Source organism: Electrophorus electricus, chromosome 6, assembly GCF_013358815.1.
Source record: "Electrophorus electricus isolate fEleEle1 chromosome 6, fEleEle1.pri, whole genome shotgun sequence".
Taxonomy (NCBI): Eukaryota; Metazoa; Chordata; class Actinopteri; order Gymnotiformes; family Gymnotidae; genus Electrophorus; species Electrophorus electricus.
Genome location: NC_049540.1, coordinates 25334531 through 25361269, shown reverse-complemented (window position 1 = coordinate 25361269; position 26739 = coordinate 25334531). Strand labels below are relative to the sequence as shown.

The 26739-nt window shown below is 43.9% G+C and overlaps 1 protein-coding gene across 1 annotated transcript; it reads left to right on the top strand.

Moving 5' to 3' along the window:
* The first annotated feature begins 305 nt into the window (after positions 1-305).
* On the top strand, positions 306-25846 carry niban2a (niban apoptosis regulator 2a). Its single transcript, XM_027003756.2, has 14 exons — positions 306-672; positions 5688-5818; positions 7363-7491; positions 7891-7996; positions 8739-8906; positions 16006-16121; positions 20276-20380; positions 20796-20958; positions 21925-22112; positions 22531-22686; positions 23142-23255; positions 23369-23476; positions 23700-23811; positions 23976-25846. Exons 1-14 carry the CDS (start codon positions 618-620, stop codon positions 24797-24799), a joined length of 2475 nt encoding a protein of 824 aa, XP_026859557.2. The 5' UTR covers positions 306-617; the 3' UTR covers positions 24800-25846.
* The last annotated feature ends 893 nt before the right edge of the window (positions 25847-26739 follow it).

Sequence of the window (26739 nt, the reverse complement as noted above, 5' to 3'; positions counted from 1 at the left end):
TAATATTCGTCTTTTAGTTTGGGTTACTTAGTAAACTACACGAAAAAAAATGGTTTAGTTTAGGATATTGTTTGTTTTGTAATGTAATGTGTCTTTTGCCGGTCCCTGTATGAGGTAGTATACTATTTACACCGGTACCGCACGTCAAGTAATATATATATATATATATATGTTTATTGGTTATGCGCGTAAATCAGTAGCTGTTCGGTCAGCACTGAAGTTTGTTTAGTTCTGGAGTCCCCACCCTCTTGAGTGTCGTGTCGCCCTCATTGAACACGTCTGACTAGTACAGACTCTCACGAGGAGTTCAGACATGAGTGCGCTCTTGCACGGGTTTGAGCGCGCGGCGTCACAATAGGAACGCGTTCCTGCGTTATCCTCCCGTCTCGCGCACGCAGAACCTCGCCAAAAGCCGATGTTAGCGCAGGCTCGTGGGACCTGATTTGGTTGGATCGCTTTGGGGATGTTTCCTCGGAAGGTGTCGAGGAGAAAACGTGCAAATAAATTTTGTGTTTTTTAAGTCCCCCACCCCAGTTGCCGTTCTTTTCTTTTTTTCAAAAGACTATTCTGTTTTTGTTTTTGTTTTTTTTCTTTTTTGGTTACGGTTACTTGTTGCCATGGGGGATGTGATTTCTACCCACTTGGATGAGGAAAGGCGAGGGATAATTACAGGTAAGCTGGTTTAAGGTGTCTGTTAGTTTACTCGCGGATATGGATTGTTGAGAGGCTATTCGTTGCTGTATTATGCGAACATTTTAGAACAAATCTTTATTGGCACTGAATTAGGAGCATGGTGTTATATATCTGCAGTGCATACATTATCTACTCCTGTAGTTTTTTGTGCAGTCAAGGTCTTCCAAACCTGAAAGTTTCAAATCATGCGAGCTAAGAGTTCAGTGTGAATGCTTTGGACGTACTGTAGACAGGTTTCAAATAGCTACTGTGGGCCTGCTTTGAATTTAACCACCAGTGGATAACCCTAGTGGCATTAACTGTATGTCTGATAATTGTTTTATAGCTCCTTCTCTTAATTCCATCTTAACTTGCCATTTAAGATGGTATTAGATGAGAAAAGGCCTCTGTCCCAGTGCAGCTGTGAATAAGGGGCCCATGACTGTCTCCTGCGGGCTGATTCTCCCGCACATCTCGGACAGATCCTCTGCCTGCAGGGACATGTTTTACTTCTCTGTGGAGGTTCTGGGACAGATCCTTCAGGAACATGAAATATGTACTTTTCCTACTGAAAGACTGAAGCTGTTGCTGAACAGTATGCAGTTTTACAGGTGCAGTTTGTTTTGGCCTCATACCACTGTGGAATCCTTGACTACAGAAGAGGGTCATAAGGTTGAAACATAGGAAGTAACTTGACAGCAACCAGTCATTTCTGATCTCTCCATTGCTCATTCTGTTTGTATATGTGGCACTGAGTCTCTTCTCTGAGTTTACTTTCTCAAATCAAATGCATCTTAAAACAAACACCAGTTTCGCCTCATGTCATCTTCAAAGTCCCCAAGAGCCTCTTGGGGGGGGGAAAGTTTCTGCAGTTTTGATATGGTGGTATACACGCAGGATAAATGGCACTAAATTTGCTACTACATTTGTGCTATTCTATAGCCACCGATTGATGGCGTTACCGACATTATAATCAAATTTTGTATAAAAACTGTGTAGAATGTGCTTCTAAGGATAGTTCTTTTATCTTAGAAAGAAAAAACTGGTTAGAGTGCACCAGAACCCTGAGAATGCCCTGGAAAGATGGCTGGAATTTAACATTACTGCAGCCATTCACACGAAGGTCATGAGTGGAGCAGAGTTCAGTAATCTGGGCACTGGGCTTCATAATACGGGTCTCGGTGTAAATGAAAGACAAGGCTAGTTTCTTTCTCACTCTTCCATCTCTGTCTTCTCTCTCTTGCTCATCTTTTTGCCTTTTGTCATCATTTTTCTATTCTTCTGCCCTTTGCCCATTCCTGCATCTTTTCCTCTCCTCTGTCTCATAAGATAGGAAATTGTAACTGAGAGGAATGTCCTGACTTGACTGTTTTTTTTGGTTTGTTTGTTTTTTTTAATATAGTTTGGTTTGCAGTGTATCTAGTGCATTCAAAGCAGTCACAGTGATGACAAATGTTAAGGGCGATGGATTGAGTTCTTACTGGAGAGTTCGATGAAACTACTGTTTTTGTCAAAGCAAGTGCCACTCCTAAATTTCTCATTTGGGCTCTGTGATGTGGGAAAAAATATGATATTGTGACCACTTTATGTATTATAATCGATATGCCTTGTAATATATTAAAACTCATGATTGAGACATCAGTGCGGCATGGTTAAAGATTGGCTTGAATTAGTTTGACCAAAATTATATATGTTGGATTACTTGAATACCTCAATTTATTGTAATATCAGAATGCTCACAACACACTTTAAAACCAGGGTTTATTAGAGGATTTATTTCTGCTACCTGTTCTGATCATCATTGCTAATATTTTGATAAGAATGAACAAAATATATTTGCACAACCATCATCCACAACACAGGGACACAAAGTGTATTTTTCAGACTGTATAGAAACCTGTGGAAGGCTTTAAAGAGAACTCTTGATTTTCTAGTCTTTTTAACCTGCAGTTCCCATAAGGGTGGTTCAGTCTTTTCATCCTGCATAGCTCAGCTGGCTCAGCTGGACAGAAACTAGGTTGTAACTAGGTTGAAAGGGCAGAATTATCACAGGAAATTCCTGCTAAGAGCCGCAGATCTCCTTTTTACACTGAGCAACATCAGAGAAACTTGCCTGTAGACGGAGGGAGAGAAGACGAGTTCTAGCATGCCCTTAAAATGACTATGCTGAAGCGACCACAGTTTTCACCCTACAGTGAGGTCTCCTTTCCTCTTTCTTTCCCTCTCTCTTCTTCCCTCCCTCTCTCTCTCTCTCTCTCTCTCTCTCTCTCTCTCTCCCTCTCTCTCTCCCTACCTCCTTTAACCATTGGTGTCTCTTCTCCTCTGCTGGGAAAGTCTGTCCCCACCTTGATTGCTTCTCTGTCTCAGGCACCCTCCTGCTCCACCGTTACGCAGCCCACACATGGTGGAGCAGAGAGAACATGTTCCTAGCTAGAATAGTGCTGACACCAGAAATGGGTATGAGGGACACCTTCGCTGTCGAAGCACATTCCCTCCTGAGTGAATCACAAACTGGGCAGCTGAGTCATCTCACACACACACCACACACAGCCAGGTCCACCGTCAAGTCTGTTCACTTTGTTAGGAACGTTTATTTACTGGAAACCCATTATAAGCACAGCTAGACTAAAGCCTAATCTGTTGCCATGCACATCTTGCAACCTCCATCTCTCCAGTAGTGAGTAAGTGTAGGGGCAAGGTGGAGGTTTCAAATAAAATGGGTGGAGAGTGCATTCGAGCTTGAGAATGATGTCAGATTTTGATATTCAGCCCTGCATACATTCATATGTTCAAACAATGCAAAGGTGAATGTCTCAGGTTTACCAGTCGCTGAGATCTCAGAGTGGCAGGTTGGAGGAGGATTTTGTGGCAACTGTGTAGTGGTATCCACAGACAACAGCATGGACTCCAGAACCTTAGAGGAAATCCCTGTGCTGGCCCCAGCAATCACTTCCTCCGTGCGTCCGTACATACAGCATGCTACTTGCTCTTATCCATGGCTGCACCTAGACAGACACCTCATAGTGGATTTGGGTAAATCCGTCTCCTGTCTGTGGATTTGGGTAAATCCGTCTCCTGTCTGTGGATTTGGGTAAATCCGTCTCCTGTCTGTGGATTTGGGTGACTCTGTCTCCTGTCTGTGGATTTGGGTAAATCCGTCTCCTGTCTGTGGATTTGGGTAAATCCGTCTCCTGTCTGTGGATTTGGGTAAATCCGTCTCCTGTCTGTGGATTTGGGTAAATCCGTCTCCTGTCTGTGGATTTGGGTGACTCTGTCTCCAGTGTCCTTGACTTCAGCTGTTTACTTTCCTAAGAATTTGCAGAGTAATTATGATGAGCTCTACCTGCATACACGCACACTATTCTGCACTGGTTATGCAAACAAACGTCCACATAACCACACACACACACACACACACACACACACACAGAAGGAAAGGGCATGTGACTGTACTGTAAGTTTGTGTGTGTGTTTCTGTGATGAGGACTCTGTCTTCTGGCTCTGTTCATATTGTTTTATAAGCATTTTATTGTGTTATATTTTAGGCAACAGGGTCTGAAGCAAAAGTTATTTTGTTTCAGACCTTGTTGCCTAAAATATAACACAATAAAATGTTTAGAAAAGTACACTGCAAAGTACCATTGTTTGTCACTGGAGAATGTCACTTTAGCAGTCAGGACACAGAAAAGGATATGGACTTCTCTTCCTCTGTTAACAGTCTATTCCTTTCCATTCTTATATACACACACACACACACACACACAACATAAAAAGTACATCTTACCAGTATTCCAGGAAAAACCTTTACAAATAGTTGTTCCTATCAAGCTGCTCATTATACTGAAGTGGACTAAGTGTTCTGACGTACACCATATCAAAACAGTCATTTTTTATGTTTGTTTGCTATTTGAATAGAAACCGGTTTTAACAGTTATATAAGTAGCACTCTAAGGAAATTATATTCAAATTCTATCAAATTTATAATCTTAGACTCTCATGTGTAGCTCATGCACCTCCAGGCCTTGTTTTGCCTAGATTAATCCCACACCTCATCTTTACTGCTCTCCTGTCTGTGCATGGGCATGTTCTTAGATGTCTAATCATCATTACCTCATGCATGATTTCATGATCATATGCTGCTCACATGAGATGAAGAATGAAATTGCTTCGTAGTTCACAAATGAACCAGTTTCTGCTCCATAGATCCAGTCCCCTCTCATGAAGGCATTTTACACAATCTCTAAAGCATCCTTGCTGGTTGGTGTTAGTATAGTAGGTGCTGGGTAGTTTCATAATGTGAAGAAGAATCATTGGAAAAATTACTTACTGCTCCTTTAAAATCATATATTATTTTAGCCCTAATTATATTGGTTATATTCTATCAAGAATATTACCTTTGCCAGATTGGTTATTGCAGTGTAGCAATAGAAAACATACCAGCTACTCAGACTGCCTGGAGGCTGTGTCACAATGTACCGATACAGGCACACACATACACTTACATGATCACACACATTCACATGTATAATTACAGTACCTCTGTGACTGTTAATAGATCATTTTCTGGCCAGCAAAAGCAAATTACAGCAGTGTGTTTAGTCTGTGCGTCTGTGTTTAGACTGAGTGCTGTTTTCAGTAATTGGTATATTGGGCAGTTCTTAGTTGAGTGGTTAGATCACTTGAGCAAGATGTCCTGTGATATTGTAACTTTTTCACTATTGCATTCCTTTGTGTAAACTGTTTGCTTCTGCATGAATGAACATTGTTGGCAGATATGCACCTGCAGTTTGGGGAAATGGGTCCCACTCAGTCTCATGATGATAAACAGGAACATCTTAAGCCCAATGTACAATTTGCACTCTCTTTTTCTTGACTTACAAATTGTTACACAATATTCTTTTATTTTTCATCTAGTCAGCATGTGTAACTTTTGAACTGTCTGTGTTTGTGGATCTTGGGATCTTGATTATACCTTTGGTCTTATCCAACCCAGTTTAACTGTGTGTGTGTTCCAGCATGTACCAGGCAAGTGATGGAGGAGTTCGGGAGGGTGTACAAGCAGCAGTATGCGGTGGCGCTCTTTAACAGTGTGCGCTTCGAGATCGAGGGGGGAGCGAGTGGCCAGTCCCAGCTCCTCCACCGCAGTGTAAGGCCTTCCACCACACTCCACATCCACCTCACGGCCCTCATCTCTCCACCCGTATGTGCTCCGCTCAGAATCGCTCTGAGTGAACTGCTAGAGAAGACTTGGCCGTTCCCATATTGCTCGTTTGCTGTTGGGATGGTCTAGTGGATTACCTCACTCAATCTGTCTTTCATTCACTATCCTACTCTTTTACCACATATACATCTTTTTGCTGTCAGGTTGTCTAGATTATGCTTATAACTCATGGTATTTGCCTCTTTCCTGTTCTCACATAAAGACCTCACCGAGAAACGGGGACACCTGTTCACTGGCAGAGCCATGAGATTCTACATTCAAACTCCACTGCACTCAGCCCAGTGGAGGCAACACAGTGGCCATTTCATACATTAAATAAACATCTGCCATGCCTGCCTCAGGAATGCAGATGTGCCTATGAACACTGGCACATTCTACAACACGTTGACTGGGTGTATAGGTTTGCAGCTGACAAAGTTCCCAGATTCCAATGCCCTTAGTGCAGCGTGTTGATGGAGAGGTGTTTGCTGGAACTGGGCTCCAGTCTCCACATATGACCCGTCATCACGTTAACTCAAGAGTTAACTCAACCCTCAAATTGGACATTAAAACTTAATCTGGAGATAAAGTGTCTTTCTATTAGGTCTATTAAGTGCACACAGCATTTGAGGAATCTTAGAACTCTGCTTTGTGGTATGCAAGCATGTTAAGTTATAAAGGCATCTTGCAGACAGTGCTGAGGTCCCTAGCAGGGAACATACGAAATACGGGGATGTTGTATTTGGTTGCTGCAGGACTAACAATGAATGTGTTCACAGTTGCTATGAAGGCATAACACGGTGTGGTACAACCAAATTACTCTTACGCTTCAGCTTAAAAGCTGAAGCCAGGCATTGGCTGTTGCTGGTTTCAGCTCTTCAGTTTCAGCACACAGATTCTTTAATGCCTTCATTCCAAAGTGCTGTAAACCAACATGTTGTGAGGCCCAGCTGACTTCAGGAGCCTCTGCGCTGCTCTCTCCTGCACTTCCTTCCTTTCTACAAATGACACCTGGGAAGTTATTTGAGCTCTAGGAAGAAATGAAGCAGCGATGTGGGTGGGGTTTGGTTTGGTAAACACTTCACAAGGATCCTGAGGTCTGAGCACATACCTCTGTCACTGAAGTATGAAATGCACTTGGGCCCAGTACGGTATGATCTCAAAGGGCGTCCGGTTGCTGAAGCTGGCAGGCGACCAGCACAGCCCCACGTCTCATTGACTGAAGCTGTGGACTCCACAAAGCGTAAAGAGAATGAAAAGATATAACAAAAGTGAAAGAAGATGAAGAAAGGTTGTATGCTGTTTGTGTACCAGGCCCTGTGGTCTTGTTGTTATAGACATGGCTAGCAGCTGCGTAACACTGTTTGTCTGTATAACACTCTCATCCTTTCTCCTTTGTTCAGCTTCAGAATCCTTTTCTCATTTATATTAAGATTCAGTGGATGGTTTTGTGATTTAAAAAAAAATTTTTTTTAATTTTTCTTTTTCAGGATCCACTACAGGACAAGTCCATCTTCTCTGGAGACCTGTTTCAGTATCTGGAGGAGAACAAGAAATGGCGGAATCGCTTCATCTACGTGGCTGACTCTTACAACATCAGTTACTATGAAAACAAGTTGGTGAGGACAGTGGCAAGCACAGCTGCTGCTTTGTCACCTGCCACACACATCTCACCTGCGCAATGAGGCACCTTTAGGGCCCGAAAAGAAACCCCCCTCACTGGAACTTTCAAATTCCGCACATCTGAATTTGACTGGTGCCACCTGAATCTTCCAGTATTTGTAGTATGACTGCACTTTACATGTTTTTTAGACTCCTTTCCAGTTTCAGTAGGAAGTGAGCGCAGCAGAATCCGATTGGCTCAAAGCACCGCATACGTTTGGAACCCTAGTGCTTTAGATGTCGTCTGGTGTTTTTGAGTGGTTCTGAAGTGGAGTGCAGATAACGGTGTCCTGGAGGATTAGCCTCTAAGCTTGTGGCTGCGGTGTGAATCTAAACCTCGTCATCGTCTTCCTCAGGCCCATGACAGAGGCCTCCATCCCAAAGGTGTGATCAGCTGTGCTGGGTACAAAGTCCTGAGTTCCATGCAGGAGTATCTGGAGTTGCTCAGCCACTCTCTGCCTGGTAAGGGAACGGTCGTCGCCAGGAGCGAAGAGGGGAGGAGAATTAGAAAACAGATAGAGAAAGAATGATGAATACTGTTAAATTACATGTGATATTGCCTCATTTATCACATGCATCATCGGCGAGAATAACATTGCTGACCACTGTAAAACTGAGACACTGGAGGTTTTTGATCAAAACGTATTAGCATGTAGAATTTTCATTAGACTATTGATACGTTTTTTTTTTGTTGCATATGATGTGTGTTCTCTCTGCCCCCCTGCTCAGTGTGGTGGCGCTTTACTCGAATAGCAAGAAGCAAACAGTAACCTTTTGATTCTTGAAGTGCAGACATTGTTCTAAGGTGTAGGTCTACTCAGATTGGCTGATCACCTTCCAGAGTGGTGTCTTATAGATTTCACTACCTACTTCTATAAGAACAGCAAAGTTTTTTGTAACTGTTAAACTACCGTTAAGTTTCTAAGTTTAAAATGGGTATTGTGTAACCATTAATGATGATGTACCATTTTTTATTTCTACTGTAGCTTTCATATAAAACTTGTGTATTTTGTATGACTTTTTTTTAAACTTGCTGGCTGTTCAAATGCCTCCTCTGTCCAGGAAGTGACAAGATGTTTTTATAGCATTCGAAGACAGCTTGAGGTGTCCATAGTCTATTTCATATGACTGCAGTGGTTGGATAAAGTGATGGCGTCCCAGTCCTTAGGTGTCCAGTAAATGTGTGCTCTGTGCTGGTTGGTAGGTGTGAGGGCGAAGGCAGGCGACTCGCCCTTTCTGAAGTGTGCCTCCCCCTTCCTGCTCGTCCTGTGGCACCCCTACGCACGGCATCACTACTTCTCCGTCAGGACTGAGAAGGAGCAGCAGAAGTGGCTTGCTGTCTTCCAGGACTGCGTCCGGCATGCCAACAGCGGTGAGGCACTGTGCGCGGGCACACTACGCCTGCACACCGTATCACAGCATAATTACACAATCCTCCAAGTGCTTGGAAACAGATATCAAATCATTTGTGATGTTGTACATCTGGCACACTAAGGACACCCCTGCCTCTGCTGTCGAACGGTTCGGCCCCCGCCCTTCTAGCCTCTGAGGAACTGGGCTATAAAGGCTTGTGCTTGCACTCTTGCCCATTTATCTTCCTTTGTTTCTACAGCGAGAGAGAGAAAGACAGAGTTGAGCACTGAGATCCGCCCAATACACCTCTTTTAAGCTATTACTGTCACAGCTACACAGCTACACCCTCTGTAATCACCTCTCTTTTGCACTACTGCCATTGTTCAAAACAAGGCTGGGTGGGTGCGTGGCTGGCTGGGTGGGTGGGTGTGTGTGGGCGAGTGGGTGGGTGTGTGAATGTGTGTCTCTGCGGGAGAACTTGGATGCCATTAAAATGAGTAGTCGGAGAAGGTGAGAAAGCTCAGAGGAATTTGTTTTTTCTTGCCTGGCTTACACATGCTGCAGATCTCTGAAGTCTAACTGGCCTGGCAGTGTGTGTTCAACATTACAGTAGTCCTGGCTTCAGGCCTTACGCACCATACAGGTTAGGCTGTCCCCTTAGCACGCCAGGTAGAAGAGCCTCACGTCAAGGTCTGCTGCATGGCTTTACTTGAGTCTTTCTGCTTTGCTGGCCATATTCCTAACAGTCTGTGGGCATGTCTGTTGCTCGGCTGTCTGATGCAACTGTCTGAGATGCAGTCGTGTCAGTGCGGTTTCAGCTAAAGCACCTCTGCACTGTGGCCTTGTCAGGCCTGCTAATGCCGTATAAGGGAATCTTTCATTTAGTAACATTTGTAACAGAGTCATCTGCGTCACCGAAACGACCAACTACATTTGCAGCATTGCTTGTTTTATTTGGCTTTTTGCAGCTTGTTAGCAATTACTTACATTTTTTCCATGTCTCTCATTCCTCAGTGACGTGGATTTGCTGTGAATTGACACACCTTGTTTTTTTGGTTGTCATCGTTGCTTTTGTGCTTTTGTGATCATGCATGTGGCCTTTTTTTCTGAGGATCGGTTTCTGAAGGGCCCCTTATATCCTGCTTGGATAAGGGAGTACTACAGAAAGGGAAGTTTTATTCACAGAGCAGTTTTAAAATGACAGGAGCAGACATGTATTCACATGTATAAAAGTACAGCTTCATTCCTAAGCACACAGTGTTGATCAGGCGAATACTGATCAAACCGCTCTTCAGGGTTTGCCTATCGTACACTATGACAGATCCCAGGTGATTTACAGTGGTGTTTGCCCCCTTCCTGATATCTTCTTTTTTTTTTTGCATGTTTGTCACATTTAAATGTTTCAGATCAAACAAAGGAAAAGTAAACACAATGCAGGTTTTAAATGAAGGTTTTTGTTATTAAGGGAAAAAAAAAAATCCAAACCTACGTGGCCCTGTGTGAAAAAGTGATTGCCCCATAAACCTAATAACTGGTTCAGCCACCCTTAGCAGCAACTACAATCAAGAGTTTGCAATAACTGGCAATGAGTCTTTTACAGAGCTGTGGAGGAATTTTGGCCCACTCATCTTTGCAGAATTGTTGCAATTCAGCCACATTGGAGGGTTTTTGAGCATGAACTGCCTTTAAAGGCCATGCCACATCATCTCAGATTCAGGTCAGGACTTTGACTAGGCCACTCCATAGCCATACAGAGGTGGACTTGCTGGTGTGTTTTGGATCATTGTCCTGCTGCAGAACCCAAGTGCGCTTCAGTTTGAGGTCACACACAGATGGCCAGATATTCTCCTTTAGGACTTTTTGGTAGACAGCAGAATTCATGGTTCCATTTATCACAGCAAGTCTTCCAGGCCCTGAAGCAGTAAAACAGCCCCAGACCAACACATTCTCACCATCATATATTTTGGTATGATGTTCCATTTCTGAAATGCTGTTACTTTTACGCCAGATGTAATGGGACATACACCTTCCAAAAAATTCAGCTTTTGCCTCGTCAGTCCACAGAGTATTTTCCCAAAAGTCTTGGGGATCATCAAGATATTTTCTGGCAAATCATAAACGAGCCTTTATGTTCTTTTTGCTCAGCAGTGGTTTTCGTCTTGAAACTCTGCTCTGCAAGCCATTTTTGCCCGTCTCTTTCTTATGGTGGAGTCATGAACTGACTCCTTAACTGAGGCAAGTGAGGCCTGCAGTTCTTTGGATGATGTTGTGGGTTCTTTTGTGACCTCTTGGATGATTCGTCGCTGGGGTAATTTTGGCCGGCCAGCCACTCCTGGGAAGGTTCACCACTGTTCCATGTTTTGGCCATTTGTAGATAATGGCTCTCGCTGGGGTTGGCTGGAGTCCCAAAGCTTTAGAAACGGCTTTATAACCCTTTCCAGACTGATAGATCTCAATTACTTTGTATCTCATTTGTTTGGACCACAGCATACTGTCTATCTTTTGAGGATCTTTTCTGTCTACTTCACTTTCAGGCAGGTCCTATTTAAGTGATTTCTTAATCGAGACCAGGTGTGGCAGTAATCAGGCCTGGGTGTGGCTAGAGAAATTGAACCCAGCTTTCCAAACATGTGATAAACCACAGTTAATTTATGTTTTAAGGGGGGGTGGGTGCAATCACTTTTTCACAAAGGGCCATGTGGGTTTGGGCTTTTTTTTGGGGCTTAATAAAAACCTTCATTTAAAAACTGCATTTTGTGTTTACTTGTGTTATCTTTGTCTAATATTTAAATTTGTTTGATGATCTGAAACATGCAAAAAACGAAGATATCAGGAAGGGGGCAAACACTTTTTCACTCCACTGTAAGTAGGGCCTAGACATGAGAGCATATCAGATACAGCACTTATCAAAAGGTGATGACATGCTTCACAACCAGGGATTGTGACAGTGTTTTTGAAGTGGTATTCTATATGAGATTTGATATAATACCCCTAATTCCATTAAATAAATCAGGTCAATTATATTTTTTTCTAACTATTGAGAAGCTTTGGCTGAGGTTCATGAAAATATGGACAGTGTCTTCACTGAAGCCACAGTGTCTTCACTGAATTTAGCACATCATCCTAACTGTGTAGACAAGAATCGCTTTTTCAGAACGTCACATTTTCAGAATTCAGTTTAAGATTAGGCTTTCTTTTTTTCCTTTTCACTCGGTGAAATCCCAAAAAATCTGCATTACTGCAACTATATCTAAGGCTAAAGAGTTTGTTCTTTATTTGTTCCTTCTAATCCCTCGCTACCTGTTTGCTCTCAGTCCCGCTCTAAAGAGAGCACGTGTAAACCTGCTCTTCCCTGCTCTTCTGACCCATTCAACCCCAGTACGAGAATGGAAACATAGAGTTGGGATTCTGAATCAGCATCTATAGTGTACAACACTGATCTGGGTTTCTAGCTCAAGGGCCCTAATTTAGTAAAGGTTTGCATGTGTAAAAACATGTGCAATCCTGATGATACCTGCCAAAGACTTCACACTGATGTTCTGCAAGGATCTATAGAGCATTGCGCTTTTCAGATGAGCAAAATAGTTTGTCTTGTGGGATTGCCTGAAAGAATATGCAGTTTGGGGTATTTTTACCTAATGGTGCAAAATGCAGGACAACGTTAATGCAAATAGGCTCATATAGCACTAGCAAGGTGATTTTTTATTTTTTTTTTACCAAGCCTGAAAGCATTTTGGGGAGAATGGAGATTGCATGGGTACATTAATGCACAGGGCTAGTTATTTTGCACATTTTGTAACTTGTGTGTTATCAAAAGGAGAATACGAAGAGTATTTTCTGTAGGCAAATTATTCTGAAATGTGTTAATAGGCCAAAACATTGAAGATACATATAGCTAATTTAGCATCCATTTTTGTTTTATGTCACTTTTCTTCATTACATCTTCAAGCCAAGTTACACCTCCAGCTATGAACCGAGCTGCTAGTCCAGCTGCGAGCCAAGCTGCGAGCCGAGCTGCCTGCAAGCCCGGCTGCAAGCCGAGCCGCTTGTCCAGCTGCGAACCGAGCCATGCTGCTAGTCCAGGTGGCTGCGTCTCCAGCTGCGAGCCAAGCTGGGCTGCATCTCCAGCTGCGGGCTGAGTTCTCAACTTGCGGGCGCCAGTGATCAGACATCTGGGCAGATTGTACTCTTTGAGTGTGTGGGAATGTCACTCCGCTTATTCATGGCTCAGGGGAAAGTGGTAGGATTATTTTGAACATAAACTGTTTCTCTGCTGCTGAAGCATCTACAAGTAGACCTTGCAAAAGACACAGAGTGACTCTGTCTAATCTTAAAGCCAAATTATGTTGCTTATCTTTAAATTAAACAGCTTTTGCATGAAACTGTGTGCAAGAAAGTTTGTACCTGACTAAGTGATAAAGAGCAATTGAAGTCCAGCATCATACAAAGCTGTGGATATACAGCCAGTCCTGTTGGTCTTTGGTTAAGAGGGTTATTATTATTTACCAGTGTAAGGTACATTCATTCTGCACCTACAACCTCAACCAAAGCAACAAGAGTTCTTTAAATTGCTATTGATGCTTATTTGTTCCTAAACTTCATGGATTTAGCAGTACCAGTGGCAGCCAGATGAGTGAACTCGAATGACAGACACTTCAGCCACACCTCGTTACTGAGCGACACGGCACCAGCCAGGAAGCTGATGGCTTTGTGTTGGAAAATGATTTCTCCTTCTCACCAGAGATAACAAAAAGTGTCAGTACAGTTCCAAAATCCTGTGTTCAAATCTCATCACAGCTAAAAACAGAGCAAGGGGGTGTGCCCCTTCCGCAGGATACAAAGGTCTTTGGTGTGTGTGTGGTGATGGTATTCTTTCATGGTGTGCGTGGCAGTAAGTGCTGATGTACGGAGCCAGGTCAGGCCGTGCCTTTATTCCAGCACGGAGAAGGCTTCCCCTCCCCTAGCACTTCCACTCATATCAGGGCAGAAGTGTGTGTGTGTGTGTGTAGTTTGTGTCAGAATTGATGTGTGGCTGGGGTGCCATTATTGTGAGTTCACAAGTTATGAAATGCACTCCCTAAAATAGCGAATAGTGACATCAGCCCCAACTGCTCTGGCAAAGCGTTGGCCTTCTGGGCCCCATCCATCCCTGGGGCCTGTCACACCCCTGCCTGTCTCGTCCTCTCCTGCCTGCCCAGAGTACCACAGCCTGGCACTGTAAAATTGTCTCTCTCTGTCTGTATATTTCTGTCTGTCTGTGTGTACATTAAGATTGTCTGCAATTGTTATTATGACGTAGATCTGTTAGGCAAGCTCTACCCTGTACCAAGGATCACTGCTGGCTGGATGGTAAACTATTCTTCTCCCAGCAGTGCCACTGACTGTCAGTATCATTGCTGGGTTGATGGTGGTCTGTGATATAATGGTAATATAGCTGTTAATGAATACCAAGTGAAGCTATTTGAAACTTTACCATCTCACTTGAAAATCCAGCATAGAAAATGGCACCCTTTCTTTGCTGTTTTTTAAGCACATGGTCACACAGTGTGACTGGGCATATAAGCCCTGCAGTTATACACTGAGTAGGGAGTGTTCCACTGAACAGGCTGCCTCTAACTACATCCACACATACATATCCCTGGGAACGGGCCATTCCAGGAGGCCCAGTTATCCGCTGATCCAGCCCGTGCCAGAGTGAGGCGTGTCAGGCCCAGAGGCCGACCGTAAACACTACCACATGCTCTATTTTTACCCTGCCTTGCTCCATTCACACACCGCCTGCCCCGTCTGCTGTAGTGGGGTTAATCTGCAGACTGATCTTCTTCTCTCAAACAGGAGGGCGTCTCATCCACGAACACACACACACACACGTGCGCGCACACACAAACAAATCAAACCCACTTTGCTTTGGCTTAAATGGGCCAGTGTAATGACAGATCTTTTGATGGACTTTCCACATTCATGAGAGCAACATAATGGTTGCATTCTGTTTAAGGTGTTCCTACAGATGAGGGCATTGCTGGTTATAGCTTATTGTTTGTAAGTGTGCTTGGGATTAGAGGGAATTTCTCAGACTGCTGCCAAATGCTCCCAGTTTGTTCTCATGAGGCTACAGCCAAGAAAAACTCTCTCTCTTCCTAAATGCTTCCTTTCTCCCTTGTTCTCTCCCTCACACACACATGCTCTCTCTCAGTTTAAAAATGTTTCCTGCTCCAGTAAGGCTTGAAACCTGCTCTCTTCCTTCATTTAACCATCTGTATGCTCACTTCCTGTCTTTGTCCAGAGACCCTGAAACACATGCCAGTAGTAAATCTTATTGCCACAAGGACTCTCGGGTCCAGTGTTTAAATACACACAAATATGTGAATGTTTTCACAACACAAAACACTCACTTGCACACACAAATGCACTCTCTAGCACCAGGCTTTCCGGTGAGCTCAGTCATTTTCCACTATGTCTATCTCTGTGTGTGTGTGTGAGAGAGACTTTCTAAAAGGTCATTCACCATCATATACAAGTAGGATTCAAATGACACAGTGAATGTTGTTCTTCAGTGAGACTGTTTAAGAAAGAATTCTGTGTGCTGTACATTTCTTTGGCATGGATAATATTATGTACATCTTATATCAGTAGGGCTTCTGATCATGGAGCCTCTCGTAATTACACAGACAGCATAGCCATGCAGAGACTAGACCTTAAATGGTCTGGGGTACTATGGTCAAAAGCGTTATTTAAGCTTATGACGGGTGCGTCTTGGAGCTTCTTTGAGAGGTAGCCAAAGGGTAACTATTTCGAGCATTTCCCTGAGTGCACTCCAGTATCCTGTTTTTCTGCCATCAGAGTGGCGGTGAGAATCTAAACCTGGTAGTCTGTTAATCCAGTTCTGACTTGACTGGTATGCACTGCAGAAGTTTAGCTGGATGTCCTTAGATTTGCAGAGTGTATGGGAGTATTACCAGAGGACAGGATAATGACCTTTGTAATTTAAGCCTTTCTTATAATGTCTAGAGTTGTTTTTAGGTCCAACTTTGGACCAGCGAATTGCCATCTCCATCAACATCATCATCTTCATTGTCCTCATTGTCGCTGTGAATAACTGTTTTCTCCTGAACCGATAGGTCTACCAGAGGAGAACAGGGTGCTGACGCCAACTTTTACAGACTCCATACGACTCTACAGGCAAGGCAAGGGACACTACGGCACCTGGGACATGATGTGTGGAGATGCAGCACGAGTGAGTTCCCCAATAACAGCCTGCAGTCCACACAAGGTCTATGAGGGTCATCAAAAAGTTATTCCCTCAGTGTACAGAGGTCAGTCGAGGAAGAATGAAGAGGAATTGAAGCCCCAGTCAAAGCCCAGTGTTCTAATAGCAGGAATGGTGCTATTTGTGTCTCAGCAGATATTTGTGGAATATTTTAATGACCATTGATCCTGCACCTATGAAATTTCATACTAATGTTGAGTAAATGAAACTCGAGCACTTATTGTTTGGAATTGTTTGTTATTGCACTTCTCATTGTCTCATATAGAGCTCATGCTTATTTTGCATATCTTTTTCTGAGTATCAGCATTGATTCCAGTATTTCAGCAGTATTCTAGTTCAATGGTCTCTTGAACTCTAACCTACCCTACTGGCTAGGACACATTTTGCGAGTGGACGAGAGATCACTTTTGTAAGTCACTCTGGAAAAGAGAGCGTCTGCTAAAAGCCAAACGTGGAAGGAATGGAAGAAAAGCTAAATTAGTGGTAAAGGGGGGAAAACCCAGTGCGAGAGTGTGCGTTGGAGAGCCTTGCTGAGGGGGGGAGGAAGTGAAGGAGTGGCTTCCATGCATCCCTCTCCCTCCTGCCCTGCTGGCCAGGGTGGAGAATCCAGCCTGTGTTTTGGGAGCTGGAGCACAGTGGGGCATAGCCCTCACTCAACACAGGTGTGCCTGCAGTCCTCTCTTACCCTGTGCTTCTGTTTTCCTCGCAGTAGAGCAAATCAGACACACCCCACATCATTATCATCATCATCATCATCATCATCATCATCATCATCATCATCATCATCATCATCGTGGACAATGCACACCTCCAACACAGCCTCGTCCCACTCCTTAAATCAGGCAGGCTGTGCAGGAGTGGGACGTGCACAACGAGGAGGCTAACGTAGCGTTTACTCCCAAGCTTTCCGCTTCCCCCACTGATACCACTGCCCACATACAATGACGCACATTCACATGCTGCTGCTGTGACTAAAATGGCAAAACTATACATTAATATTGCATATTGCACTTTCATGACTGCAGTTCTCTGCTCGTTTGACTACTAAGGAGTATTAAGCATTATTGGCCTCCTATAATTAATACGTACAACATTTGCTTCGTCTCGTTTGACGTTTGCACTACAGCTAGTCATACGCACGTCTTGTGTCTTATTCCTTCTCGGTTTTCTCAGATTACCACGTTTTTCTTTGTATACTCGCTGGTGCCTGGAGGACTAGCCAAGTAATTTCGTTGTACAGTGTGACTGCTGGTTTTACAGTGAATACGACAATAAAAATCTTGAATCTTGAACACAAAAACATACATGTATAAGTAGCCCAGCTGAGATATGTCTGTTCAACTCAATACTCATATTTTTCGCCACTTGTGCTTATTGTTGGTCAGATTTGCCTTCACATCATTAAATGGTAGAAATCCCTCTGCCTAATAGCTGATGAAGGATTTCAGGTTTTAAACTGCACTATGATGCATTCTGTGAATAGGATAAAATGGAAAAGACCTGCAGCAGATTAAAAGCTGTAAAAATATTTACAATCTAATAAGCATTCAAGATAAGCAAGTGGTGTTCATTCTCTCAGCACTTGGTCTTTCTCGTAACAGATAGCTAAAGCGTATTCTGCTTCCTGTACAGGGCTGTAACATCAGGGAGCCATTCTAACCCCTTGATTATGCTGAACCCAGAGAGGAAAAAGCCAGCTAGAGATCAAGTGTGTTGTTAGATATGCGATTTACAGGCTACAGGATGTGTGACTTGTGCTTGGCCTTTAAGTCTATCTTTCCAAGTCTTACCATTCAAACTGAAAGCACGCACGTGTTTGAGTGCAGTGTGTGGAGCACCACATGTCAAGGGAAGGTGACCAGCTCTCTCTGAGTTATGCTCCTTTTTCTTTTCCACATATCTTCCTGGGGAAACTCGTGTTCATCATGGGGTATTTTCAGCTCTGTGGTTGCACTGTGTGTAATGGCCTGCTATGGCTTTGCTCTCATGTACACAAGTCCCACCCTCTGCTCTGCTGACCCCTCCCCTTTTCCCAGGATGCTGTACACTGCCAGGACATGGGCATTCGCTGGCATCAGCTGTGCTTGGCCAGGACAGGGCCCTATCCACGTCCATAAAACCCAGGTTTAGCAGTCAGGCCAGCGCACGTGACGAGAGCGTGGCTCAGCAGTTATACTGTGATGCTCATATGTGTTTTTTCACATACTGAGTTGCAGTAGTCTAAAGGTAAAAAAAAAAAATATTTGGCAGGTGTCAAGATGCTGTTTCTATCATTTATCTATATAATGCACGATAGATTAGATCTGAACAAGAACAGATGTCCGTTACTCCTACACACTTCTGATTTGGTTACCTCTAAAATACTCAGAGTGAGGGTCATTACTATTTCTCTCATATAATATCTATTATTCTTTAATAACTATTATGTGTATTTTTGTGCTGGTATATGATCAATATAACTTGTTTGTCTGGATTGAGAAGTTTAAATATTTATGTACTTCGGAAAGCTGATAAACTGAAATTTAGTTTTAAGCAACGAAAGTCCATGAGATTTGCGCAGTGTTTGGACCTCCACCATACCAGCACAGACGCAACGCGCGCGAGAGACAGCGGTTTATTTTAGCCACTGTGGTGTTTGGAACTCACCCTGATGACTGTGGTGACGTGGCACCATCACCAACATCCATCTCTGCTACATCTTTATGAGTTAATGCAAGCTGCAAATAATGTGCCCATTGAGAGAGAGAGTGTGTGTGTGAGATGTGTGTGTACATGCCCACCCTTCAGTGTACATGGTAACAATCAATTCTACTGTCTCATGGGCCACACACACACCTACACACGCGCAAGGTGCTGGAAATGTTTTTGCTTTTGCAGCTGGGCGTGGACGTCTGGTTCTGTGTGATTTGGCACACACCTGGCTATGCCCCCATGTTACCATGGAAACCGGGCAAGTAAAAGAAGGGAGGGGGCTGCAGACAGCCAGTTTCTACACACAGTCCCTGGTGAAATTTGCCTTGTCTGCCATACACTGCTACTGTGTGTGAATACCAAAATATTCACATTGGAAAAGATTGAATCCTGTTATTTTGGTACCGCAGGCTTGAGCTGCATGTGCGCGCGTGTGTGTCCAGCAGAGGGACGAGTGTGCGTGCCGGCCTCTGTCCTGCTCTTGTCACCGTCCTCTGCTCCTAATGATCACTCCCCTGCTTCACTGCCATCTTAAAATGCTCCTGTAAATAAGTGGAAGCCTGTGTGGAAGATGCTCTGTCCTCTCAGAGAGATCGTCTGTTTACCTCCGCCGAAATGATCTAGTTCATTTCCAGCTTTACATATAACAAATCTGGCCAGGTCTAGGAAATGCTGACTAACAAGGGCCGTGGGGGCAGGGGTGTGTGAGAGAGAGAGGATGAACAGTTGTCTTTACATCTGTATTACAAATCAGACCCATGTGCCAGTCCCTCCCTGCAGCCTGTAGTCACACAGGACTCCACTGGTTCATTATGCAGGATTGAGACATCTTATGATAGTACTTTAGTGTAACATTTAGGGTTACTTAATGTTTGCCATGTTTTAGAGCCTTATTATTTGCCACACAGTGTTTGAGCAACATTGCATTAAACACAGAGAGTGCGTATGCGCGCGCACGCACACACACACACACACACACACACACACACACACCCTCCCTGATGTAGGCAGCAGACTTCAAAGCTTGAGTCTGTTATTGCTAATGCTTCAAAGTCTGTGATGAAGGCCCTGCTGTAGACCAAATGCCTCTTTTGTGGATAACCATAGTGGCACAGTCAAACATCATTTTGGTTTTACAGTTTAACAGTCTCCCACTTTATGATAAGTTCTTGGGCCTTTTGTTAATTGGCAGTGTCCAGAGATAACTATGCAAAACCAAAAGTGTACTGCAGTCCAGTCCTCTAATGTTCTCACTAAAGCCAAATGCATTCTGTTTATTATACCCGTTGAATACACCAAGTACCTGTTGAATATACCATACCAAATTACTTCTGCCATATACCAAATATCAAACGCATTTAAAATCGTTCTTGTCTATCTGCCGCTGTCTGTGTGTATGCGCAAACATGTATGTGTGTACGTATGTGTAGATTCTGGCAAACCTCGTGATGGAGAGTCTGTACGTGGAGCTCAGGTCACTGATTGGGCCGCGTCTGAAGGGCAAGCTACCCCAGAGGCAGAGGGACTGGATGCTGGTTAGTACTGAGCATGCCAAACCTGCAGTTCTGGTCCACACACACATACACAGCAAAGCCAACCTCCAGCAAGATGAAAAGCATCGTGTATTCCTGTTTCCAGAGAAGCTAAGCAAAGGTCTCCAGTGTGGTCTTTGAAAATGCAACTGAAGCAAGCTGTGGTTGCAGCTGTGTGATAGACAGTAATTTATGACCCTGTTAAAACCTCAAGTAACCATCACTTGACATCTCCCAGAATTCATTAGACTGTCAACAGTAACACAGTGTGTGCTGGCAGTCTCTGAAATGTGTCAGGTATACAAATATGTTTGCTCATATTGAGTGCAGTGTTGGTCTGTAACATGTTCTTGTGATAATGTCTTGTAAGTCCTGAAAGCTGTCCTCCTTTAATCCGTGTGGCGGTGTGTCCTGCTAGATCTCGGACGCCATGTACAGGCAGGTGATTGCTCATACACAAGTGCAGTATGAGGCACTGGTCCAGGCCGCTGAGGTAGAGCGCCCCAGTCTGGATGCTGCTTTCCGCAAAGACATGGACCAGATCATCGCCTCCAAAGAGCAAGTGTATGGAAGGATCCGGGGTACGTAGAGACTTCCTCTGGAGCCTTGGCTTTGCTTTACAGCCATTTACAGGGAGTGCAATATGTGACCTCTCCTAATACAGGTTGCAAACTGAAGGTAAATTACATAGGAGCGTTTCAAGTGTCGGTATAATTTTCCATTAAGTTTGATGGCCACCGAGCTAGTAAAGGTTTTAGCATGCAGCTTTACACCGTGCCTGGCAGGCTTCCCCAAGACGTGCATATTTCAAATGGCTTCTCCTCATTAGTCATCGTATACAGTCATCGAAACTCGATGGGTCTGCCCATCTCTCGCATCCTGCATCCGCAAAGCGCTCCGTCACTGCTCTAGCGGTACCTCAGCTTGGCACAGCCTCTGTCCTCTCCTCTCCCAGTGCTGGAAGGGCTGCATTCCACATGCAGCGCTGGCAGCACGATTCGTTTACCGGCTCTGCCACGCAGATGGAATTGCTAGGGGTACCGCGCGCGTGATGTGGTGTGCGTGCAGCTGCTGCTGTGAGATGGAGGTGGTGGCTTCTTTGTTTGGTAGGGTGTTTTGTTTTGGTTTTTTTGCCCCATGGAGTGAGTGGCAGGTTCTGAAATCGGCTTATTGAAGATCATGTTACAGTTAAACTGAAGTACTGTTCAGTTTGTTGCATGGCTTCATTTATTGGGTTACCTATATGTGGCAGTTCTGATATACAGTGATCTGAGGTGTATATATCTGATCATTCTCTCTTGTGCCTTTTTTCTGTGTGTCCTCCATAAGGTGGTCATAAAATCTTTTGCACCTAAAAATGGTTGTATGTTTACAAATCTGTTGGAGATGAAGATCTTCTAGAATAAAGCAGACTTTTACCAGCAGACTAAAGCCTCACTGACACCAGTTATGATTAATAGACGATGACACTGGATGACTTCTGTGTTGTCTGTTTTCGATAGTGGCTAGTGTGATTTAATGGTGTGTGTGTGTGGCTGTGGTTGCAGCAATGATGCACACGCGGTTGGAGCAGGTCCTTAGGACCAGTGTGCAGCCCTACATCACCTCCATGCTGGAGGATCTGATGGAGCCAGTGAGCAGAGGCTTCTACGAGGTCAGGGATGTCCTCTTCCGTGAACTTGTGGACCTCAGCAAGAACACTCTCAATGATGGCGGCGCGGAGGCCCTGGGGAAGGTGAGGGGACTGGGCTCCACGGGCCTGATCCCACGGGATCTGGTTACAAAACTAGGAATTAGACTGATGGCAGAATTATGGTAGACCTTCATTCAGTTCACTGTACTACTTTGCATTTTGTCTAAAGCTTTATTCTTCATATGAGTTGATTTTTCGGGGGGGGGGGGGGCGGGTTTGTTTGTATTTTTTTAATTCAGCATTGCCACTAACTTACCAGAAGCCTACTCAGCTAAATCACAGCACATTAGTTTTTGATGTTGGTAGCTGAAGATGAGCCAATGCAGTGTGTTCGGAATTTCCCTGAGACCACTTCACGATGGCTGGCACACCTTGCGGCCCAACCTGCCCATCCGTCTGTCACCAACCTTAACTGAAGCTGAACCAAATTCGATGTAGCCACCTCTTCTTCTCCCTCCAGCACATGGAGAGGCTCTCCATGCTGGCCTTCCACCCCGTGAAGATGCGGAGCTGTTACGAGAAGGTGGAGCAGCTGAGTCTGGAAGGCTTGCAGAAGAGGTTTGACGTGTCCAGCCCTTCTGTGTTCACACAGAGAGCTCAGATCCTCATGAGAGAGGTTAGCTCAGCTCCTTCTCTCTCAAACATCACCGTCTGGGTTCTAAGAACTGCTTTGCTTGATTGATTTTAAACGTTTTCTTAGCCTCTATTCAATTAGTTATTGATTAAATGGGAGTTCGATTCAGTTTAATTCATGTGTTTGTGGCATTAGTTTGGTACTAAAAAGGCTGCTGTTAATATTTGACTCAGTAGTGGCTCACAGTGGCTCGACTAAGAATGTGTTTTATGGATGAATGGTCATGTTGCAGTAGTAAAGTCAACATTGCAATGCCCCAGTTGGGAATATGGCAACACTGACATTGTGTGGCAGTAAACGGTACTGCAGGCAAAAGAAAACTGACGTGCACAAGTGAGATCAAGAGATTGAGCCATTTAAACCTTTGTTATAAAGGCTGTTTAACTGTATACCTTATGATTTTAAAAATGAGCTGGCTACTTTTCTTACTGCTATAGCAAATGGACAATGCCGTGTACACGTTTGAGCAGCTGCTGCACCAGAGTCTTCAAGGACAGTCAAGAGAGCAGGTCTACAAGACTGTCCAGTGCTGTCAGGACCGGGTACTGAAGGTGAGCCATAAAACTTTAACCCGCTTTCCCAGACCAGGATTAATCCTGGGGAAACCTGCCCTTAGTTTTAAATATGGGTTTTTCTCTTGTTCCCGTTGTGTTCACACCTGCAGAAGTACGACTATGACAGTAGCTCAGTGCGCAAGAACTTCTTTAAAGAAGCGCTTCTGCAGCTCATCGTCCCCTACATGCTGAAACAGCTCTATCCAGCCTACGCGGCTGTAAGTACGGCAGGCGCTCCTCCTGCGCACGCCTCTGTGTTGCTGCTTTTCACTCTCAGCAAAGTCACCTGTACGGGGCCGAGTTTCCCTAAAGCACCGCAGAAAACACTCCCTGATTTAAAACAATCTTAACGCTACAGTGTTCTGGGGACTGGGGCCCAATCGGGCAGTGGCGCAAGCCATCGCCGTGGTTCTGAAGCTGCTCTGCCTTTCTGCTTCTCAGGACCTGCCTAGATTCAGAGAGCTCATCTTTGAGGACTTCTCCCGTTTCATTTTGGTGGAGAATGTCTTTGAGGAGGTCATACTGCACTCTGTCACCAAAGACATCATGACCGGTAAGTCTGACCTTTTAGTTCAGTACAGTGCATTAACCCTTTCAGAACAGAAAGCTTGTTATAGCAATGTAATAAGACGATTTCTGCAGCGCCTAAATCATAGTCTGTGGCTAAATCTGCTCTTAATGCATTAAATGAGCTGAACCTTGTTCTCTCGTGTCTAGCGGTGAAGGAAGCAGCTGTCCAGAGGAGGCACAACCTATACAGGGACAGTATGGTGCTGAACAACAGTGACCCCAACCTGAACCTGTTGGAGGAAAACCCTATTGACTGGGCCAGCCAGTATGGAGGAGGAGAGGGGCACACCAGGGGAGCGAACAGGAAACACAAGCAGATCGTCTCCATGATCCAACTGGATGGCATGGGACCAGTGCCTTACGGCTCGTGCATGGAAGTGCCTGGGGTGGAAGAGATTCCTGAGGAGAGCGAGAGGCAGTTAGCAGAGGAGCTCCAGGAGAAGCCCCTGGCCACAGCAGGGGATCTCCACAGGCAGCCCCTTACCCCTACGCAGCAGACAGCGCCGAAAAGTCCAGGCTCGCCTGAAAGTGTGGAGGAGATCCGTCAGCTGATCAGTCCTGTGCGGGAGGTGGTTGTGCCCCTCTCAGAGGAGGGCGAGTCGGTGCTAAGCAGAGAGATGGTCCCTTTAGAGGAGGGAGAGCAAATAAAGGCCATCACCTCTGTAAAGGAGGTGTTGGTGAGGAACTCTGCAGTTGCAAGCGCGATTCAAGAGCTGGACACGGCAGTGCTGGGGGAGGATGATGGCGAGGGACTGGTGGAATATGCCGTGGACTCTGATGTGGAACTGGGCCAGCCCTTCACTGGCTCCGGGCCTCAACACCATGACGACAGTGGATTTCAATCTCCGACCAATGAGCACGGGGAGGAAGAGAAGCCTTGGCCAATCGCAGGGAGGTATAAGGCAGGAGCAGCGGTGGTGGATCCTGGGCAGGTGATGGTGACACTGGAGCAGGAGAGTTGTATCCTATGAGTCCAAACCAAGCGTGATGATTGGAGAAACTACAGGAGATGAGTTGGAGGTTATATCAAGAGATTTAAATTAGGACCAAAAAAACCCATTTCTTTAATTTTAAACTGAAGATTAAAGATGGGTTTTGTTTATTTTTGTCTTGATTGTGTCTCAGCTGACCGTTTTATGATTAGGTTTGCAGACAGCCAATCAAGCATTGTCTTTCATTTTAAATAGAGTCAATCGTCTCTTTTTTGTTTGTTTGTTTTTCGGATAAAGTTTAGGAGGTTGAATTATGAGTCAATATGAATTTTCTTTTTTAATATTTGTATAAATAACCTCTCTTGCTTTGTTTGACTTCTCCTGTTCTTTGACTCAAATTACAGATTTTGTTTTCCATGTAAGTATGATTTTAGAGGGCTGACCTAGTTTAGAACCTAATCTTTACACTATCTTGTTGTTGAGGGAACCAAATGAAATCTGCAGTATATTGAGTTTTTCTTTGTTTAGACAATGGAATATGAGCATATTCCAACATTAATCATTATCTGAGTATTTCAATACAAGAAGAAATGAACAATGTTTTTGGTCTTGAAATAGAATTTTCTTCTTTTTTTTTTTTACACTAGTGCTTCTATATGGAGTTGTTTCAGTTCTTAGTGAAAACTGCCATGCTGGAAGAATGCATTCATATTTTGACCTTTTGTGTAGCACCAAACAACTTATCTTTCCGTTCCTCCAGTAGTTAAATTTTTGCAGTGAGCCATGACTCAGGTGCCTTCATGGGGCTGGTTTCAGCTCGCTCCACTCTGTGTACCTGCAGATACTGGTATGTTCAGTCAGGCTTCACTTTTGTTTTGGTTTGTTTAACTTAGTTCTTCTGTTCAATCACTAAAGTAGCAATGATCCTTCACCAGCCCAGTTCATGGCTAATGAACAGAGAAATTCCCTTTTTGGCAAAGTATAGATTCAGTATAGGCATTTTTAAAATTGTATTTAAAAAAAAAAACCTTCAATCCTATTTTGGTGTCCATGAAAAGCTTAATAAACAAGCTGTTCTTTCTTTTACTTTTGTTTCTATCAATGACAAATTTCACCAGGTACCTCAAGTTCCAGAGTGAAGTACTTTACTGCAGGGAATCTTTTTCCTCAACTATTTATTTATTCTAGAATATAGCCCATGTTATTTTCTGCTCATGCGTTTGCATTTTGTAAGGCAGTGACTAATTAATAAATAATTAATGAATAAGAATTTGAAAGACAGTTTCTCTTCTATTTATATCTGATGCACATCGTGTGTTAAATATTGCAGATAGAAAAAGCTGGAGTTTTTCTAACCAGATTGAATGACCACACATTTAGTCTGGTGTGGGTGCTAGACTGAATTATGACACTCAGCTCTGTACTTTTATGCTGGGAGAACACTGTACAGTAATGCTATCTTAGAGCTGATGAATGTGACCCAGAGGAAAGAGACCTCTGGCCAATGATGGTAGTGCACCATCTCCATTTTACTGCCTCCAAGAACTATTCCAGACCTCAGTGTCTCACCTCCAAGTGAATGGTTCAACAGCTAAATGAATACCACCTTTAGCAGTAACCTTGGTGTAACAGCTTCCATATCATTTCACCTTCCCTAACAGTTTTGCTTGAAATAGCTGTTCTTCCAATATAATGGTATGTCATTATTCTTTGAGCATAACAGTGCCCTTATAGACAAACAAAAAATTTGTCAAATAATTTTAATAAAAAGCAAAACAACAGAGATGAATGAACAAAAGTCAGTTATAGAAGGTAGTTTGTCAGTAGTTAGGAAGCTTAGCAGAAGTCTTGGTGATTCACTTTTTGTTGAGTTAGTTATGTATGAAAATGTATAGAGGCACCAGAAAGCTAGTGCACTGTAGAGGTTTTAGCAATGGTCAATGTAATAGTTCATGGGTGCTCAAGATGAACACCACAAC

Coding starts and splice junctions, on each gene's coding strand:
- niban2a (XM_027003756.2), top strand. CDS start 618: ATGGGGGATGTGATTTCTACCCACTTGGATGAGGAAAGGCGAGGGATA. Junction 22,687..23,141: donor CTCAGATCCTCATGAGAGAG/GTTAGCTCAGCT, acceptor TTACTGCTATAG/CAAATGGACAATGCCGTGTA. Junction 23,812..23,975: donor CACCAAAGACATCATGACCG/GTAAGTCTGACC, acceptor TCTCGTGTCTAG/CGGTGAAGGAAGCAGCTGTC.